At 45.3% G+C, this 20606-nt stretch overlaps 1 protein-coding gene across 1 annotated transcript in view; it reads left to right on the top strand.

Moving 5' to 3' along the window:
- The first annotated feature begins 1142 nt into the window (after nt 1-1142).
- Nucleotides 1143-20606, top strand: part of TMEM178B (transmembrane protein 178B) — a 330240-nt gene continuing 310776 nt past the window's right edge. The window contains exon 1 of the mRNA XM_048500198.1: nt 1143-3237. Coding sequence (XP_048356155.1) covers nt 2856-3237 — 382 coding nt within the window. The 5' untranslated portion in view covers nt 1143-2855. The remainder of the gene's footprint in view (nt 3238-20606) is intronic.

The raw sequence follows: 20606 nt of genomic DNA, 5'->3' as shown, positions 1-20606 counted from the left end.
TCAAAACAAAGGACATTTGGCAACCTTATTTGTTCACGTATGTGATTGGAAACTGTTTAGGTAGTAGTGGCATCAATAATGTATACAGCACTTTTACTGTATACAATGCTTTACAATGCGTATCTCATTAATTTTCATATGAGCGCTGTGAGGGGTAGGTGATTAATTTTTAGCTGGGAATCTGAACAGGAAAAATGGGAACATACCAACTCAGGTATGGTTTGGGCTCTACATTTTTTTTTTTTGCCATCTAGTCACAGCTGACTTATGTAACCTTATATCCAGTCTCCATGTCATGCCCCAGGCATTCCTTGGAAGACTCCCATCCAAATATTTGCTAGAGTTAAGGTGGAGAGTGTGTGATTGGTTCAAGGTCACTCGGCAAGTTTCCATGTCAGAGTGCGGATTCAAACCCCAGTTTCCCAGATCACAAGAACACAAGAACATAAGAACCTGCTGGATCAGACCAGAGTCCATCTAGTCCAGCACTCTGCTACTTGCAGTGGCCCACCAGGTGCTTTTGGGAGCTCACATGCAGGATGTGAAAGCAATGGCCTGCTGCTGCTGCTGCTGCTGCTCCCGAGCACCTGGTCTGCTAAGGCATTTGCAATCTCAGATCAAAGAGGATCAAGATTGGTAGCCATAGATCGACTTCTCCTCCATAAATCCCGGTCCAACACCCTAGTCACTAAACCAGGCTGGCTCTTCTCTTTGCAAATAGGCCGATGTAAAGAGAACCATTATAGATTTGGTCATTTGGCATTTTGCAGGTGGGCAAAATCTGATCCGGTGTTGTGTATTTGCAAACTTCAGAGCAATCTACTTCGTCACTTTTCTCTTTATCTTTGTGTGCAGATAATTTTAGTGGTTCATCTAGCCAGACTTTCCTTTTTTAAAAAAATACAGATTTTGCCAGCAAGGCAGCTCCAGACCAAGAAGCCCCACTGAGAACCATCTTTTCGTTCTGCCCCCTTTTTAAGAAAGAACGAATCAAGGCATCTCCCTCTCTTTCTCTCTGGGCGAAGGAGTGCAGTTTATCTTTAAGGAGGCTAAAGAAATAAGAAATGAGGCTCACGTTGCACGGGTGACATCACTAGCTTCTGGCTCGGTGCTCCGTATTCTCTGGCTGTAGACTTCAGCCAAGGCTGCGGGGTGGCGTGTTTGAAGAAGGCAAGATTCCCAGGTGGGCAGAAGCATCGAAGCTGCTCTTATTTGGGTTGCTAAAGGGGGGGGGGTTATAAAAAACACCATCCTCCCAAGAGGGCAATGATATTTCTCAAGCTCTTGGACCTTCCAGATCGCCTTGTTTGGCTTCCGCTCTCTCGACGAGATGGGTGAGTTATTCCCATTAGAGAGCCAAAGGGGAAGGCCGGGCCAGCAAAATGCCTGAATATACCCCACAGCTGTGGAGGGCGGGCCGGTGCCTGGGAGGCACCTTTTGAGGGCCGGCAAGCCGTCGGCACCTGCCCGTGTGGCTGGAAAATGGTGCATCCCGCCAGCTATTGACAAGAGGCCGTTTCCCCTCCCTCTCCTTTCCTTCCTTGGATCGGCGTTATTTATTTATTTCGCTCCCACACTTCCCGGCTTAGCATCGGCATATCTATTTAACAAAAAAACACCAGGCATAAGCGCAGCCTCCGTTTTGCCGGGGAGGAAACGCTCCTGTATGTAAATATATGAACACTGAGTAGGGGGGTGAAAAATCTTGCTCATCAGAAAACGGGAAGCCTGGTGGTGTGAGGAAGAGAAGGGCAGGCGGCGGTGCGAGCGCAGGAGGAGGAGGAGGAGGCACAACAAAGGAGTCCGGGGGCTGGGTCTAGCGAGAGGAAGCTGGCGCTGTCCGTGGTGCTGAACCGCGCCGCTCCTCCAGCCCCCACGCTTCGCGGGCGCCTCTCGCCAGCCGTCTGCCACACACCGCTCCCGGGGAAGGGGGAAGAGACCCCCCACGGCCGACTCTCGAGGAGACCATTGCAGCCCAGCCGCTCTCCTGTTCGCCCCCGGGCGTTCTCGAGCTTCAGACGTTCTTCCCGTGCGTTGCCTGGATCGCGGGAGCCGACAACAGAACCCGACCCAACCCAGCGCCGCCGAGGTTCGTTGGCGAGAAGCGAGGAGGCGGACTCCCCGGCCACCATGTCCGGACATTGCTGCAGAGCCACGGGAGTCCAGGGGCTCGGGAGAAGCTCGAATGGAGTCCGGCGTTAGGGAGGGAGGGATTCGGTTTGCAGCTTCCCTCCGCTCCTTTCCTTTCTTTTGAAAAGCAGCCTCACCTCGGCCCAAGATTCTTGCAAAAATAATCCTAAAGGCACCCCCGGAATCAAGGTAACTGGCTGCTGGGAAGCGGAAGATTGCCAGGTGCTTTCGGTGTGGGGGGGACTTTGGTTTCCAGGCATATTTACTCCTTGGATGTGGTTCCTTAAAGGGCTGATGCCGACATAAAAAAGCCACTCCTCTCGCATTCCTGAGTGGGCAAGGCTGGAAGAGCTCAGTGGACCGATCCAGATGGCCAGACACAAGGAAGGGATGCTTATTTACCACTGACTACTCTTTGTGGCCAATGACAGACAGCTCTTGCTTGGCTTGGCACCATATTGATTTAAGTGGAAGCTTCAGAATTGCTGGCCATTTTGCCTCCCGCTGGTCCATAGGAGAAGTGAATGAGTGCTGAGGATCCTTTCCTTCTGGGGAAGAAGTTTTCCCACCTGGAGTTCAATGAATCTCCCTCTGCTTGTATGTGATCACTGAAGGAAGTCCCTATCCGGTGCTAGTTGCCCAGGAGCTGGGCTCATTGGGTACCAGGCTAAAGGGCTTTGCCTCTCACTTGAAAATGCCCATGGTGTTTCTGTGAAGCTAAGGGTATGGCTGCCGGAAGGTTATTGCTCTATGCTGGTCTCTCCTTAGCATTGTGTGCTTTAGGCATGCTGGCTGTGGCCATCTGCTCTGACCATTGGTATGAAACTGATGCCAGGAAGCACAGGGAGCGGTGCAAAAGTTTCACCACCCGGAGGAATGACCCTGGTTTCATTTATAATTCTAACAATAACCTGCCCCTCAGGGCCAGCAGGTCTAGACTGGACCGCTGGGAAGGGAAACTTCTCTTGGCAAGAAACAGAAGGCAGCTCTTTGCTATGAGTGCCGTTGATGAGTGCAACAGACAGTACAACTCCACAAACATGGGGCTTTGGAGGAAATGCCACCGTCTGGGATTTGACCAGGACCTGGAAGAACTCATTGCTAAAGGTAGGGTCAACCTTAACGGAAATGGTACGTTTAAACCATATGTAAACCTCTACTCAAAGGAGAGCTTTCCACCTTCATCTCATAGCCTTCTCTACTAACTGCTTCCTTGGTTTCCCAATCATGTCTGAGATAGTTCTTTCTTAGAGAGTTCAGAGATGAGGAGGGTGGTTGGGGGCAGGTGCTGTGAATAGCTTGATTAGAACATTAAGAGATGGGGAGGACATTTCAGATTTCTAGGCCTTACAGGAAGAGGTTTGGAAGGTCATGGAATCTATCCCCTAATGTATGTGTTGTCATTTTTAAAAGGCCATTCATCACTGTGGCATTTAGGATTGTTCCTCAATGCATAAACAGTATGGAGTACCTGCCGAGACAAAGATTTTGAATCTGATCATGCTTCACTGAATCCAGCTAATTTGTTTTTGCTTGTCAGTAACATTGCACCAGAAGCCTAGATCATTTCTGAATTGAATGAATAATAGGCTTCCTTTAACACTGACTGGAGAGCAAACAAAGAGAAATGCCTAACACGCACACAGAGAGAAAAGAAGACCTTACTGCTTACAGGTTATTTCAAAACAGATCCTTGAATCATTTTGGGAGTCAATGATGATGCCATAAGGAAGCTCTTAACATGAACTATTTTGTTGCCCCCCTGCCCCCTCAAGCTAATCTGTTGACTGACAGCATCCTCTTCCTCTACTCCACCACCCTTATGAGGAATATGCCTATCAATGATGATCAATATGTTTGCATTCTATCATAGTACACAAAAGGTATTTAATGTAGAAACTTTTGTCAAAATTTTTAGTTGGGGAAATATATATGAACGTGTAAGATGTGTGGGTGTATCAGCAGAGAAATCTGCACCATCCCTGCCCACAATATTATATTCAAATGCTACAAAAAAGCAGTAGAATCGCCTTCAATGGTTGTTAGGATGCATTGAAAAGATCACCTTGCGCACAATGAGTAGGCTGGCTTTTCTTCTCTTTTACAGGGCTTTTTGCTTCAGAAATCTTAAATAGTTGCAATGCTTGCTTCATCTCCATAGCCTTTATTTAAATCCTTTGGCTTATCTTCCACTTGGGTTCCAAGGGCATTTGTGTACACAAATAAGTTTGCTTCCATTTCCTTCGCACCAGGCTTCCCAAGGTTGACTCTGTGACATCAACCATCCTTAACCAACAAGAAATCTGATTGGAAGCTTAGCGGCTCTTTGTTACAACTTCAGAGGCCACCTTGAGTTTAATGGCCAGAAGGCATTCTGGGGCGAGCAGCTGTTTGGTGACTTCATGAAATGCACTGTTGGCTCCGGTCCATTTTGTAATGGGCAACTGTCCATAATCGAAAACTGTCATCGCAGTTGGCACCCTTGTTGGCAAGCTCAGCAGGGAAGCCAAGGATGCTTTCAGGTCAGGCTTATAGCTCTGAAAAGGATGAAGGGGAACAAGGTTTGGGCAGACCTCTGCTTTGGATAGGTAAATAACTTGGGTCTCTGCTGCCAATACCTACAAAATCCTCTACATTTCAGTCCTGATTTAATTACACACAAAGACCTTGTGCTCTAATATATCAGGGAATAGTCTGGAAGTATGTGATGGAGCCAAGTCAGTCTGGGTCTTGTCAGTGCCTGGTCAGGTGACTGCTTGAGAATGCTATTTATATCATTTTGTGCTCCATGAAAGACAAATGCCCTTTACATGCAACGAGAGTGTGAATGGGGAAATAGCTTAGGCATGGACTTATCATGTACCTTTAAGGAAGCCATTATACCTCATGTACCTTTAGGGAAGTCATTATACCTCATCCTTAGATATGCATTTGTAAAACAGTGACCAAAGTGACTTACCTGACACTGTTGTTATGGTAGTGAGATGGTGGAAACATGGACAGGAAGAACTGGGGGAAGAGGGGGTGGGGAATTCCAAACTGACGAACAGAAAAGGAAAAGTAATGGATTGGTCTTCTTTTACATGCCACAACTCTACTTCTGCAATCTGGTTCTACCCTTGTAATGCCTGTTTATCATTTATATATATTTTTTGATTGGCCGAGTGCATTGCTTTTTAAAGAGCTTGCCCTAGCTAAGAGTTAGAAGCTGTATAATTCAGTTTTAACACAAGGAATTTGCTGTGATGCAGTCAATACTTTGATGGGATTGACAGGGCAAACCCAGGTTCCAATCCGTTTGGCTATGGGCCTCCATAAGATTAGACCATGGCTCAGAGTGGGGCATGAACCTTATATGCTAAAGGCCCCTGATTCACCCCCTGGCCTCTTACCTAAAAGGAATCCCAGGCAGAAGATGTTGGAAAAGGCTTTGCTTTGCCTGAGATTTTGGAGAGCTGCCACTGGAGAAGGCAATACTGAGATAAATGACCCAAACTGATTCCTTCTAAGAGAGTTCCATGTGTTCGTCTGTCAATCTGGGGCTAGTCACTTTCTCTCTGTGCAGCCTACTATACAGTAAGAACACCAAATGCTTCTCCAAACTCTTCAAAGGAAAAAACAAAGTACAACTGAAACAAATGCTGACAAGAAATGCAGTTGGAATCCTTGTCCCATCTCAGTTCTAGTGCCTGGGAAAAAAGAATTTACCATTCCATCCTAACTACATGCAACTACAAGCAGGTCTGTGTCTTTGGGATGTCCAGGTATTTTAAAATGTCCTCTATCAGCTGTGGACAGTAAATATGAGTCCTAAATAACCAAATTAAAATTATAGTGTATATTTTAGAATATTTGGACATGCCAATGGCACAGGCCTGATTGTGACTGTCTATGGGTTGGAGAAGAATTCTCATTTAAGAACAAGGTAAGCACCCACAAATGTTATGATACCCCAGTTTTCACAGTAGTACAATGTGTACTCCACAGTAGTACAATGAGCTGTGAGTGCAAAAGAACTAGAAGTATGTGTAGAGTCCAAAACAATGATGTAATTTAATAGCTTTATTTTGATTAAAATATAAACAAACCCTGAATGTAATTTTCTAAACATTTCTATCTTCTTAACATAAGCAAAGGGATAAATACTGTTAACCTAAGAGACGTAAAGGCTAAATGAGACTCTATGATAAAGCAATGAGATAGATTGGTTCCACCGTTAAAAATGACTAGGTACACCAGACCTACCCTGTAGGTCACTCCTGCCAGTGAGTGTTTCTTACTTGTATCCTACCACTCCACTGAGCAAAGTTTATTAATTAATTAAAGTATTTATGCCCCATCTCTCCTTTAGGCTCAACTGTGACTGCTCCATCCATTTTTAGGAGACTGTTTCACCTTAAGCAGCTCTTTATTTAATCTGGAAGAAAACTCTTTAGACTGGAGGAAGGCTACAAGGAGGATGGTTGAATCTATCCCAACGAACGGGCCACTTTCATGGCCTTTCATGATGATATAACCATATATAAATGCTGGAGCCTCATGGAGTAACATTTTTGCTTGGTGTCTTTAAATGTGAGGATCACATTAGCATGTTTCAAAGTAAAGAATAAGAACAGAAAGACGGAATGATATGAGGACAATATGCACAATTCTCACAATACTAAAACCAGGGGGCACACATTGAAAATACTGGGGAGAAGAATTAGTACTAATAAAAGGAAACATTTCTTCACGCAACACATGATTGGTGTTTGGAATATGCTGCCACAGGAGATGGTGATGGCCAGTAACCTGGATATCTTTAAAAGGGGCTTGGATAGATTTATGGAGAAGTCAATCTATGGCTACCAATCTTGATCCTCCTTGATTTGAGATTGCAAATGCCTTAGCAGACCAGGTGCTCAGGAGCAGCAGCAGCAGCAGAAGGCCCTTGCTTTCACATCCTGCATGTGAGCTCCCAAAGGCATCTGGTGGGCCACTGTGAGTAGACGAGTGCTGGACTAGATGGACTCTGATACAGCAAGGCTCTTTCTTATGTTTTTATGACACTGCTGCTGGGATTGTAATGCTTTTGGGAGGCCTGGGTGGGAAGAAAGTAGGTTTTTAAAGTGATGTTAGAGGAAAGTTTTATAAATATTGTGGACCACCAAAAAGCCAAATGTGGATTCTATATCTAATCAAGTCCGACTAAACTGAGGCTATTTTCCCTTGGCAACATTATGAGAAGATGAGACTCATTAGAAAAGACAATAATTCTAGGAAAAGTTGAAGGCAGCAGGAAAAGAGGAAGACCCAACATGAGATGGACTGGCTGCATAAAGGAAGCCATGGCCCTCACTTTGCAAGACCTGAGCCATTCATTTGTTACGCAGCCATCATTGTATTATGCCAGTGTGTCTGATTTCCCACAAGCTGCCATAGAGGAGAGTCAGGAGCTTGCAAATGCTATGTAAATCAGCAGCAATAGCTTCAAGCTGCCATGATAAACAGTGCTTCCTTTTCTTGGCTATCGAGTTTGTAGCTGCCATAGCTGTAAAAGCTGACTTTTGAAAAGGGCTTGCGAAGCTTGCTGAAGACTAAACAGCTGTAAAAACTATTCTGCAGGGCTTTTTTATTAAAGGAGGGGATCTCTAGGCCTCAGTTGCTTGAAGAAAGCAGGCCAGCAGGTACTATTCATGATTCACTGGTGGAGTGCATATTTTACATTCAGGAGATCCCCAAGTTTATTCCCCAGCATTTCTAGTTAAAATATTTCAGTTAGCCCGTGTTGGGAAAGACCTTTCTTTGCCTCAGACCCTGGAGAGCCACTGCCAGCCAGAACAGATAATGCTAAGGTAGATGGACCAGTGGTCTGATTCAAGGGTTATATGTTCAGGACTATGTTCACCACCATCTCCTGCAATTCTGACTTTCAGAAATTATATCCAAGGGCAGGAAGAAAGGAAATATTTCCTGAATGAAGGGCTATGGGATAGTGCTAAGGATGTATATTTGTTGGTTTCCACAGGATCTAGAGCAGGGGTCTGCAACCTGCGGCTCTCCAGATGTTCAATTGGCCATGCTGGCAGAGGCTGATGGGAATTGTAGTCCATGAACATCTGGAGAGCCGCAGGTTGCAGACCCCTGATCTAGAGTGTCCCTCAGGTTAGGGTTGCCACAATATGCACATATGTCTTTTTACAGAAGTACTTGTAATATACCCTGATTTGGCTAGTCCAGTCTTGGAAGCTAAACTGGGTTGATCTTGGTTAGTATTTAGATGGGAGACCACCAAGGAAGTCCAGGATTGCTATGCAGAGGCAGGCAACTGCAAGCCATTGAATACTTCTTGCCTTGAGAACTCTACAAGATCACCATAAGTCAGCTGTGACTTGATGACCAAAAAAGAAAATGAAACATGGATGAAGACAGTGACTGACTAAATAGGTGTTTGAATATTTCATAGATATTTTCATAGATATGCACAATTTAGTAAGGAAAATGCCACATATTTTGTATTTGTTTCCAACTATGAGCTACAGAAGAAGAGAGAGTTTGGATTTATATCCCCCTTTCTCTCCTGTAGGAGACTCAAAGGGGCTTACAATCTCCTTGCCCTTCCCCCCTCACAACAAACACCCTGTGAGGTGGGTGGGGCTGAGAGAGCTCCGAAAAGCTGTGACTAGCCCAAGGTCACCCAGTTGGCATTTGTTGGAGTGCACAGGCTAATCTGAATTCCCCAGATAAGCCTCCACAGCTCAGGCGGCAGAGCGGGGAATCAAACCTGGTTCCTCCAGATTAGAATGCACCTGCTCTTAACCACTATGCCACTGCCACTTGATGACTTTCTTGGGCTGAAAATTCATGAAGCTATAGGAAAAAAGATACATCAACTCATAGCAGCAACAGCAAAAGGTCAACTTGCACCAATATCCTACCATGTCAGTCTATGCTGAGCATATCTGGAATTTCTACAGCCCTACGCTCTGTCTAACCTGCACCTTGGTTTGCTTTCTGTTAAAGTTCTAGCCGGAGACAGGTTTCCATGTTTTAGACTTAAAGAAAACATGACAATATTCATTTTTGAAACTTCTGTAGCAATCTTGGGCCCCTTCCGCACACGCAGAATAATGCGTTTTCAAACCACTTTCACAACTGTTTGCAAGTGGATTTTGCTGTTCCGCACAGCTTCAAAGAGCACTGAAAGCAGTTTGAAAGTGCATTGTTCTACATGTGCAGAAGGAGCCTTAATTTTGGAAATATATGCTCAACCTCAACTTTTGTAGGTGGTGGGAGCACTTGAACAGTTTTGATTCTATGTGTGCAACTGAGGTGAGAGCAAGTAGATACAAACAGTTGGGGTGGGCACCTATATTACGCATCCCATTCAAGGAACTGACAAAGGTCAACCCTGGCCATCTTTTCGTAACAAGGTCACTGTTCCTCCATAGTGACTATTTTTAAAACAATCACACAGGGAATGGCATTTAATGGTTTGGAGCGAAAATGGAATTAGATTGTCTATATTGTCCTTAGTGATTTAGATGTTGATTGCTCCTAAAAGTCAGCATTGGGATATTTTAAGCTTGTTTTGTATAGATTAAAAAATCATAATTCATTCTAAACCTAAGGGATAAGGCAGGCAACAATCTAAATAATAGGAATACTAAGAATTTTTCCCTGGGTGCTACTGACTTTGCAGGAGTTGCTGCTTTTCATCAACCAGCTGTTCCTGTTGTCCTGCTTGGAAGGACCCAGATACTTCTTGGAGCCACCCTCTGCCTTTTCTGCAGGACTTGGAAGTTTAATGTTGTGAGCAACATGCAGCATGATGAGGGCAGGCTGGGGTCTGCAACCTGCAGCTCTCCAGATGTTCATGGACTACAAATCCCATCAGCCCCTGCCAGCATGGTCAATTGGCCATGTTGGCAGGGGCTAATGGGAATTGTAGTCCATGAACATCTGGAGAGCCACAGGTTGCAGACTACTAGCATAACATTAATGGCTATGCAACATATTGGTTAACAATGTAATCCTGTGCAAAATTACTCCAGTTTAAACCCCATTGAAATGAATGGGATTAGACTGGGGTAACTCTGCATAGGATTGCATTGTTCACCTATCCATTTCTTCCCTTGAAAACCTTACAGGGTCACCATCAGTTTCCTGTAACTTGATGGTGCTTTCCACCACTACCAAGACCCATTTATCTGAATGGGACTCATTCTGAGCAATTATGACTAACTAGTCTTGGAGACACTGGCAGTCTTTAAACAGTGACTGGACAAACATTTGTCTGGGATGCTCTAGGCTGATCCTGCATTGAACAGGGGGTTGGACTAAATGGCCTGCATGGCCCCTTCCAACTCCGTGATTCTATGATTCTATTTCGGATCTATTTACCCATGGGTGTGTTTCCCAACTTTTTTTCAAGGAACTCAAGGCAGTATAGATGTGAATGATCCCATCTGAACATCATAGCAATCCAGTGAGTAGGTTACCCTGAGGAGTAGTGAGTGCCCTGAAGTCACTTATGTGTGGAGGCTTAGAGCAGGCCTCCTCGCTCACCTCCTCATGCTCCCCACAATAGCACATGGGCTGTGATTCCTTATTAATATAATGAAATGTCAATAGATTGTCCAAGTGGCAGGACTTGCTTGCCTTACTGTTTAGCATTGGATATCATTAACAGCTATGGAATGCATCAGCTATGTTACCAGTTCACACATTTGATTGCTTGATTAAGATTTATACTTTTCAAAGTCCTCTGATGTTTATAACTCTACCTAGGATTGTACTGTAGTTTGTTTACTTTATTATTTTATTTACATTATTTATAATCCATCTTTCTCACTTGGGACCAAGGTGGATTATGCAGAATAAATCAGTACAGTCAACAGGGTGGAACATCCAATAGAGTACAATATATAGGAGTTGACTTCTAGAAATCTGGATGCAGTCAGAGGTGCAAAAAGCGGGAGTATTAACATTTCATCAATGCACAGTTTGTGGAGTGGAAGTCTACTTACAGCAACAAATGTGTGTGTTGCCACCGAGTCACAGCTGATTTATGGTGACGTCATAGGGTTTTCAAGGCAAGAGACGTTCAGTGGTGGTTTGCCATTGCCTGCGTCCATGTTATGACCCTGGTAGTCTCTGGAGGTTGCCCATCCAAATACTAAACAGGGCTGAGCCTGCTCAGTTTCTGATGAGATCAGGCTAGTCTAGGGCTATCCAGGTCAGGGCACAGATAGTATGAATTAAACAACAGAATGAATTAAATCTACAGTCTCTAACCCTTTCCCCCCAAGCTTCTTCCTGAACTACATTGTTAAAAGTACAGCTCTATATTCTGTGCAAAAGCCCCTCTTCAATAATTCAGTTTTTTATCGTTTGTGGAAAACCAGGAGAGAGGAAGCCTTACTTATTTATTCGTTCAGTTTATATTCACTTTATATTCTACTTTGTCAAAGGAGCAGCTTAGCTGAGGTTCTCAGGTGGCTACTTGTATCATGGAAGCTATGCATTTTATTTGCAGACCTGTTTAGCTTCATAGCTGGAATTGCATCAAGGATCTCTTGGACCATTCTCTAGACACACATCTATAAGATTTGAGTGTCTTTTGGCCTAAATCTATGTAGTTTGGTTTGCAGATTGGGCAGCTGGCTAGATTATTCTTTATTCCTAAATAGATTTATATGGAAATGCCTTCTGTTCAAAGTGATGGGACCTTTCCAAGTAAAAGTGTTGCTATTATAGTTCACAGCAGTCAGGGGGAAGGGGTGGTCGATTTTAATTCATCAATTATTAACTCCCAACCTATAAACTTGGAGTTTGTAAAGGCTATCCTCTAGTGCCCATTTCAAATGGAGGCTTTGCTGAGAGGTGATGTCTCAAAATGTGACATTTTAAGAATCAAGGAGGTAGTTTGGTTCTGGTGGGTTTTCCAGGCTGCGTGGCCATGGTCTGGTGGATCTGTGGCTGGCATCTTCAGAAGTATATCATAGAGGAAAGTCTGTTACACCTCTGTGATACACCTCTGAAGGTGCCAGCCACAGATGCAGGCAAAACGTTAGGAACAAGATCCACCAGACCATGGCCACGCAGCTCGGGAAACCCACCAGAACCAGTTGAATCTGGCTGTGAAAGCCTTTGACAATACAAGGAGGTAGTTTGATTGTGCTAATTCAAAATGAATTAATTTGTGAAAAGAATGATGGAATGTTTACAAAGGCACATTTAATGTACATTATTATACAAATCACCCATTAAAATACGAGGAGTTTCCCGTCTAAGATCAAAAGTGGAGGAGAGAGATAAAAGAAAAAATTAAATTTGTTAGTTTTGAGGGGAGGGGGCTGTGGTAGGAAAAATGGGTTTGGGGATTTTTCATGTTTTCACAGGAGAAAACTAGGTGTAGTGAGGACCCACTGGCAAGTTCCTGTGAAGTACCAACACAGAATCTTGTATAGCCCAAGCAATCCATGAGAAATTTTGAAACTATTTGTATCGGCTTTAAAAAATTTTAAAATATCCCAATCCAAAAACAAAAGACAGGTTTTTTTCTGGATCCATGAAATGAGAAACAGAAGACTGAAGACTGATCAAGTATTCAACTTGCTAGTATATTTATGTGTTTACAGCAAGTAGAATCTGCTACGACCGTTTTAAATAATTCTGCATCTGGCTTCTTCATGAGTCATTCTCTGCCTGCCTTTAAAACTGTCCTCTTTGGGCAGGTTTTTTTTTTTTTTTGCATGTGAGCTAGTATGTGTTTGTACTTTTCTAATGAACACCATTCAATTGCATTATGATGCAGTTATCATTTTATTATTTTGTTAGGCATGGATTGCACTGCCCATTGTCTTGGACATATTGTCTGGAAAGGCAGTTTATACAGTTCCTACGTTAATTACATTTCATGTTCTGTTTTTTAAATCAGGGTAAAATTTAATTGTTACATGAAATTAAAGTCACCTTCAGTTGGCCTCCCCTGGGACTGTCTGGGTAGGAGGGGAATACTTGCCAGACATTTCATTGCATAGCAGCTCCCATTCTTCCCCTGCCTCTCCATATTGTTGACACTCTGCCAGGCTGATGCTTCAGCCACAGAAGTGCCACCCATTTCCCTGTGGCCATCTTCCACCACTTGGGGGTAGTTTAATAAGATGGTTTGGCTGGAGTGGAGGGTGCATGGAGAGGGGGTCTTACTTGCTGTGGCCAAGCAGGGGCTCAGCCAGTTAGCTCTGATCAGGGCAGTAGCAAGGCAAAGTTCTTGGTATGCCAGGTAAAGGGCTCCATTCCCATCCAGTAGCACCCTCAACTGGCAAGAAGGCAGGGAAGCTGATTGGCTGTCTTGTGCTCACAGCCCACCCAGCACTTGCTGCAAAGGAGAAGTGGGTGATGAGATTCTGCCCCCCACTGCAGCTTCCCAGGCACTCCCAAAGTGAAGAGGTTTATGGGGACAGGGTGTCAGATCTCTGCCAAAGGAAGTTGGGGGTGGGGTGGGGAGGCTTCAATTTGCATCATTTGGGCATTTTTTTTTCCAAATGCCATCTTTTCTCCATGATGGCTCTCATGGCTCCTGGGTGTTTCTTTGCCTACGTTGTCTTCATGCTTACTTGATGAGTGAGGGAGAAAGAAAGAGAGGGGAGAAAGAGAGAGAGAATGATCCATTAACCTCACTGATGCTCTCTTTGCAGAGGTCCCAATTTTTTTTAATGACTGGAAGACTTATGAGTGTTCTACCACAACTATTAATTGGGTGTATTTTTCTTCTGCCTGTCCATCAGAGACCTCAGGGCCCTCCCTTCTGCATTTTAGCTTTCCATCACTCCTGTGTGGTAGCTTAGGCTGGGAGATGAAAGGCAGCCCAAGCATGAAAAAAGGGCGAGTGAGTGAGACTTTCTCTCTCAATCCTTCACCCCTTGGGTTTGAGCCAGGCCTGTAGAAGCGGTGGTGCTGCAGACTGATGGATCACCCAGCTAGGAAAAGTGGGATGGGAAGGATGGAATCCCGTTCCCACAATTTTTGTGGGTTCCTGGTTGTATGTGTATAATACTGAAGAATGGGCCCCATCTGTAGATACCTAAATCCACAGATGAGGGCCACACCAACACTAAACAGGATTTCCTCTACAAGACATGCAGAAAAATCTGAAAATTATAAAAAAAAATACATGGGGGGGAATTAAATCCCCCCAATAAAAGATTGTTCTCTGTGCTAGTGCTGAGAATGTACTTACCTACATCTATGGTGGCCAAGAAGAACCAAGATTGCTGCTGAGGTCACAAAGTTGACAGTGGTAAGTTCTGGTAGGGGAGTTGCTGCCACCACTGCTGTTGAGTGGCAAAGCTGTTGGGTGACCAGGGAAACTGCTGCTGTTGTTGAGGCATACACAACTTTCCACACTCAGCCCTGCTGCAGTTCACGCTTGCCTATCCTTTGGAGCTACCTCAAGGGTGGACAAGGAGGAGGAGCAGGAATCACACTCATCCATAATGAGAAGGTGGTATTGCGGGTGGGTGCAAAAGAATGCAAACTGCTGCTGACTCTCCCACTGCAGGTGGTTGAGCTAGGAGCCTCTGCCACTCCCCCAGGGTGGAGGATGGGTGGGCAGGCAGGGAGGGAGGGAGGGCGGGCGGGCGGGAGAGGAGGCTGTTCAATAACCTGCTACAAGACACTTGACGGGTGAAGGGAGTAGGGAGCAGTGGGGATCCACCCGACAAGTTGATGTGATCCTCCCACCCCACTAGTCAATTCATAGATGGTAAGCAGGCAGAGAGAGAACCTTGTGGGGGGTAGGCAGTTCAGCTCACATGCTGATGGGTGAGCCTGGCTTTTTAGACCCTCCTCCGTTCTCTGCTTCCTTGGTCAGCTTTGCATGCAGAGACAAGTGTGTGTTTGTTAACTCCTCTTAAAATGGAGGTTGGGAGCAGTTTAGATTTAACTGCTGCTTGCAGCTGTCCTCGTCCCTTCTTCTACTGCTACCTTCTCCCCCTCTCCATTCATGGCAATTGTATTCCCTTCTTCCACATTCTGTTCCTTCTGAGTGTATGTGTGTCTATGTGGGCTTTCCACCCACAGTGCACTTGTAACAAAGTCCCAACTTTCCCCCCTCCCTTTCCTAACTGCCCCCCCTTTTAAAGTAGACTTCTGTCCTAGTCCTGTTCATGTCCTGACATCCATCTTGGTTCTCAACATGTCAGCTTTCTTACCAGTTCTGTGAAGGTTGGGCATGTTTTATAAGCGCTTCAGAGAAACAGCATAACATTGTGTTTACTGTAGTTGGTGTACAGCTTTGAGAAGAATCCAGTAAATGCACAGTCTGAGCAAGGATGAATACAGGGTAAATGGGGTTTTTTTGGGGGGGGGTGACAGTGACAGTAGGCATTGTGAAAGGGAGAGTGGGAATAGTGATAGAGAAGGGTAAGGGGAGAAAAAGAGAGAGGGGCCATGGGTGACAGAGGAGGGAGCGGGGAGAGGGAAGGAAGATCCTTTTGGGTATCTGTATGCGAACAAGTGACAACTACTAATGTAGTTACATTTGCCTTCAGAAAGGGAAATTTCTCAAAGATGAGGGGGATAGTGCGCAGGAAGCTGAAAGGGAAAATCAAGAGAGTCAAAACTGTCCAAGATGCTTGGAGGTTATTTAAAACCACAGTTATAAAAGCTCAGCTGGAATGTGTTCCGCAGGTTAGGAAAGGCAGTGCCCAGTCCAAAGGAAAGCCACCATGGTTAACAAGGTAGGTTGAGGAAATTATTAGGAAAAAAAAGATGCCTTTTAGAAAAAGGAAGTCCAACTTAACTGATGAAGAATACCAGAGGCCGTTTCCGCACGGCCAGGATGCGCCCCCACGCTGCCAAGAGTTCTGGCGGCATGGGGGCGCAAGCCCGTTCGCATGAACGGGCGAAGCGGAGGCCGGCAGAAGGTATGCTCAAGACGTGAGTCGCGCTCTTCAGCCCTTCCCCCGCCCCACTCATAGTGGCCAGTTGCCGCTTGTGCTGGGTGTTCTATTCGCCTGCCCACGCTGCCCTCCGGCCCCTGGAGGTCGGAGGACAGTGTGGGCGGGGCTGCTTAATTTCCAGCAGGCGACGCACGAGGACACCGCGAGTGGAGTGGGCGGACGGGAGACAGCGTCTTCCCGGCGGCGCTGTTCGGGTGACCGGGCCGCCTGGAAGACGCTTCCTCAACAACAACCCTTTAAAGGGTTGAAGAGCTTGTTTAGGGCGGCCTGAGGTCACCCTGGGGGGAGGGAAGTAGATTCAGGTCGCCACTGCTGCGCTGGCAGCAGCGGGCGCTTGTAGAACGTAAAAGCGGCCTGGGGGCGGCGTTTTTAGCACCCCCAGGCCGTCGTTAATGGGCCGTGCGGAAACGGCCAGAGAGAACACAAATGGTGGCAAAAGAGAAGCAAGTTAGCTGTAAGGGAGGCAAAAAAGGATTATGAGGAACGCATGGCTGAGAACAGCAAGACCAGCTACAAACAGTTCTTCAAGTACATCAAAAGCAGGAAGCCAGCTAGGGAAGCGGTAGCCCCATTAGATGATGAAGGAACAAAAGGTGTGCTAAAAGATGACAGGGAGATTGTAGAAGCTGAATGAATTCTTTGCATCTGTCTTCACCCAAGAGAAGGTAAGGAAAATTTCTGCACCTGAACCAAGCTTCTTAGGAGGTGAATCCGAGGAACTAGCGAAGATAGTGGTAGACAAGGAAGAAATTCTGGCAGCCATTGATAAACTAAATGCTACCAAATCCCCTACCCAGATTGTGTCCATCCAAGAGTTCTTAAAGAGCTCAAGCATGAAATTGCTGATGTTCTCACATTAATATGCAACTTATCCCTGAAATCAGGCTCTATCCCTGAAGACTGGAAGATGGCCAATGTCACACCAATCTTTAAAAAAGGGTCTAGGGGGGACCCGGGAAATTATAGGCCAGTCAGTTTGACATCTGTTCCTGGTAAATTAGTCGAATCTATCATTAAAGATAAAATTATAAAACATGTAGAAAAGCAAGACCTGCTGAGAAAGAGTCAGCATGGCTTTTGCAGAGGCAAGTCCTGTCTTACAAACTTACTAGAGTTCTTTGAGGGTGTAAACAGGCATGTGGATAAGGGGGAACCAGTGGACATTGTCTACTTGGATTTCCAAGAGGTTTTTGACAAAGTTCCTCACCAGAGACTATTGAGAAAACTCAGCAATGAAGGAATAAGAGGGGACGTCCTCCTATGGATTAAAAACTGGTTGAGGAACAGGAAACAAAAGATGGGTATAAATGGGAAGTTCTCACAATGGAGAGATGTAGGGAGTGGTGTCCCTCAAGGATCTGTTTTGGGACCAGTGCTCTTTAACCTATTCATAAATGACCTGGAAGTAGGGGTGGGTAGCATGGTGGCCAAGTTTGCAGATGATACCAAATTATGTAGGGTGGTGAGAACCACAAAGGATTGCGAAGAGCTCCAAGCAGACCTTGATAAATTAGGTGAGTGGGCTAAGAAATGGCAAATGCAGTTCAATGTAGCAAAATGCAAAGTGATGCACATAGGGGCAAAAAATCCAAACTTCAAATACATGCTACAGGGGTCAGTGCTATCAGTCACAGACCAGGAAAGGGATTTGGGTATCGTAGTTGATAGTTCCATGGGAATGTCAACGCAATACATGGCAGCTGTGAAAAAGGCAAACTCTATGCTGGGGATAATTAAGAAAGGAGTTGATAATAAAACTGCAAGGATTGTCATCCCCTTATATAAAGCTGTGGTGCTACAGCACTTGGAGTACTGTATTCAGTTCCGGTCGACACATCTCAAAAAGGATATCGAGTAGATAGAAAAAGTGCAGAGAAGGGCAATGAGGATGATTGAAGGATTGGAGCATCTTCCTTATGAGGAGAGGCTGCAGCATTTGGGACTCTAGTTTGGAGAGGAGACATCTGAGGGGGGATATGATTGAAGTCTATAAAATTATGCATGGGGTAGAAAATGTTGACAGAGATAAATTTTTCCTTCTTTCTCATAATACTAGAACCAGGGGGCATTCATTGAAAATGCTGGGGGGAAGAATTAGGACTAATAAAAGGAAACGCTTCTTCACGCAACGTGTGATTGGTGTTTGGAATATGCTGCCACAGGAGATGGTGATGGCCATTAACTTGGATAGCTTTAAAAAGGGCTTGGACAGATTTATGGAGGAGAAGTCGATCTATGGCTACCAATCTTGATCCTCCTTGATCTGAGATTGCAAATGCCTTAGCAGACCAGGTGCTCAGGAGCAGCAGCAGCAGAAGGCCATTGTTTTCACATCCTGCATGTGAGCTCCCAAAGGCACCTGGTGGGCCACTGCGAGTAGCAGAGTGCTGGACTAGATGGACTAGATGGATTCCAGCAGGCTAGTTCTTATGTTCTTATGGGTTCTTGCTTATGTGTATGTATAATATAACTGCTCCAGAACCTGTGTAGTTGATCTCACTAGTATTTCAGCATCAGAACCCCACAGGTTTTATGAGAATGCTGGTGGCATACAGTGCCGTCCCAAGAAGAGTTATGCTCTTGACTTCAAGAAGTTGACAATGTAATCCTGTGAAGAGTTACTCCAGTTTATGCTCACTGAAATCAAGTGGCAAAGACTGGAGTAACTGGGGTGCTGTGTGGTTTCCGGGCTATATGGCCATGTTCCAGCAGCATTATCTCCTGACGTTTCACCTGCATCTGTGGCTGGCATTTTCAGAGGATTCAGAAGAATTCCTCTGAAGATGCCAGTCACAGTTGCAAGCAAAACATCAGGAGAGAATGCTGCTAGAACACGGCCATACAGCCCGGAAACCACACAGCACCCCAGTGATTCTGGCTGTGAAAGCCTTTGACAATACACTGGAGTAACTCTTTATAGGATTGCACTGTGAATAGGTTATGAGTGCACTTATAATGCAACCCCTGCACAGGCTTTGACTCTTTTAGTAGAAATTGTTTCTTGAATTTGTCCCAACTGCTCTACTGGATTATAAACTCTCTGAAAGGCACCTTTGCTCCTTCGCCAAACTCTATAATCCAGAAAAAAATCAAATGTGTTTCAGTGGCCATATGTATGTGTAGGAATGAAACTGCTGCCCAAGGAAAGCAACATGAAATAATGGGATAATGAAGATGCAATAAACCAAATGAAGTAGGCATGCGATAATTTAAGACCTTTGCTTGCGGGGAACATCCTAAGAAGACCTTTTCCTTCACGTTTGGAAGACTGCCACTGGAAATGTTTTAATCTGATCACTGTTGGCTTCTGCTAGAGCCTGATTATATTTCTTGAAAAGAAGAATGAATAAATCTGCAGCTATTTTTCTTCCAGCAGATCCATTGCCTACAGATTACAGTTTCTTTTGTGGATATATTTAGCCACAGACACTGTAGGAAAAAATGTAACAGCAGTTTAGCTCAGTCTCAAAACCAGATCAACTAAAGAAAATCTGGAGGGAGAGGGGACTGTTGAAGACTGTTTGAATAGGGGGAAAGTCATGTTGTCATAGCAAGGAACTTCTTCTTTAGCCATTTGAGGTTATAGAAACTATAACATATACACATGTTGCTGTGTGAGACATCAGGTGGGGTTACCCCCTCACACGCAGGTACCTTTCACTCTCTGTGCCACACCCACTGCTACCACACAACATACCTACTCTCATACACATTCAGCGGAGGGAGAGGGAAGGGACAGAGAGGGAGGCATGCAAGAGAAGAGAAGTGAGGGAGCGGACTGAGAGTGAGGGGTGGCGTGCAAGGGAGGGGAGGGAGTGGGCCCAGCATCTGGATATGACCTACCCACCCTAGCAGAGGGAGACGGAAGGGAGGGAGGGAGAGGGGTGGCATTCAAGGGAACAGAGGGTGGGAGAGGGAAGGGACGGAGGGGGAGGAATGCAAGGGAACAGAAGTTAGGGAGGGGAAAGAGTGATGGGTGGCATGCAAGGGAGGGGGAGGGGGCACAGCATCTGGATATGACCCACCCACTCTAGCAAAGGGAAAGGGGAGGTAGGGAGAGGGGTGCCATGCCATGCAAGGGAAGAGAAGTGAGGGAGGATGCGATCACACACATCAATGACATCGCACAGTATCAGCCTGTGCGTTTCCATGAGCAAATACTGCTGGTCTCTGCAATTGATTTGCTGCTACTGTTCCTTTCCCATTTCACCACAATAAGCCACAGCAACACATGGCCGGGCCCCGCTAGTAAAACATAAATTATTCCCAAAAAATCCAAAATATATAAGATGGTGGCCTAATAGGAGTCTTGGGACCCCAAGCCTAATAGTTATTTATGAGGAATTACTTCTCCTTCTTGTTCAGATGGCATAAAATTAAGCACAGCCGAGAGAGATTTGCTCAGGACTCACTGGCCCTAGTCAACGGTAAGCAGGCAGAACCTCACTCTTGTCTGGTCAATACTTCTTGCCTAAAGATTAACTGAAGAAGAGTAGATGAAGAGTTTAGATTTTTAGGTTTTTATCCCAC

Source organism: Sphaerodactylus townsendi, linkage group LG06 (assembly GCF_021028975.2).
Source record: "Sphaerodactylus townsendi isolate TG3544 linkage group LG06, MPM_Stown_v2.3, whole genome shotgun sequence".
In the NCBI taxonomy this organism is placed as follows: domain Eukaryota; kingdom Metazoa; phylum Chordata; class Lepidosauria; order Squamata; family Sphaerodactylidae; genus Sphaerodactylus; species Sphaerodactylus townsendi.
This window is presented reverse-complemented; position numbering and strand designations above follow the sequence as displayed.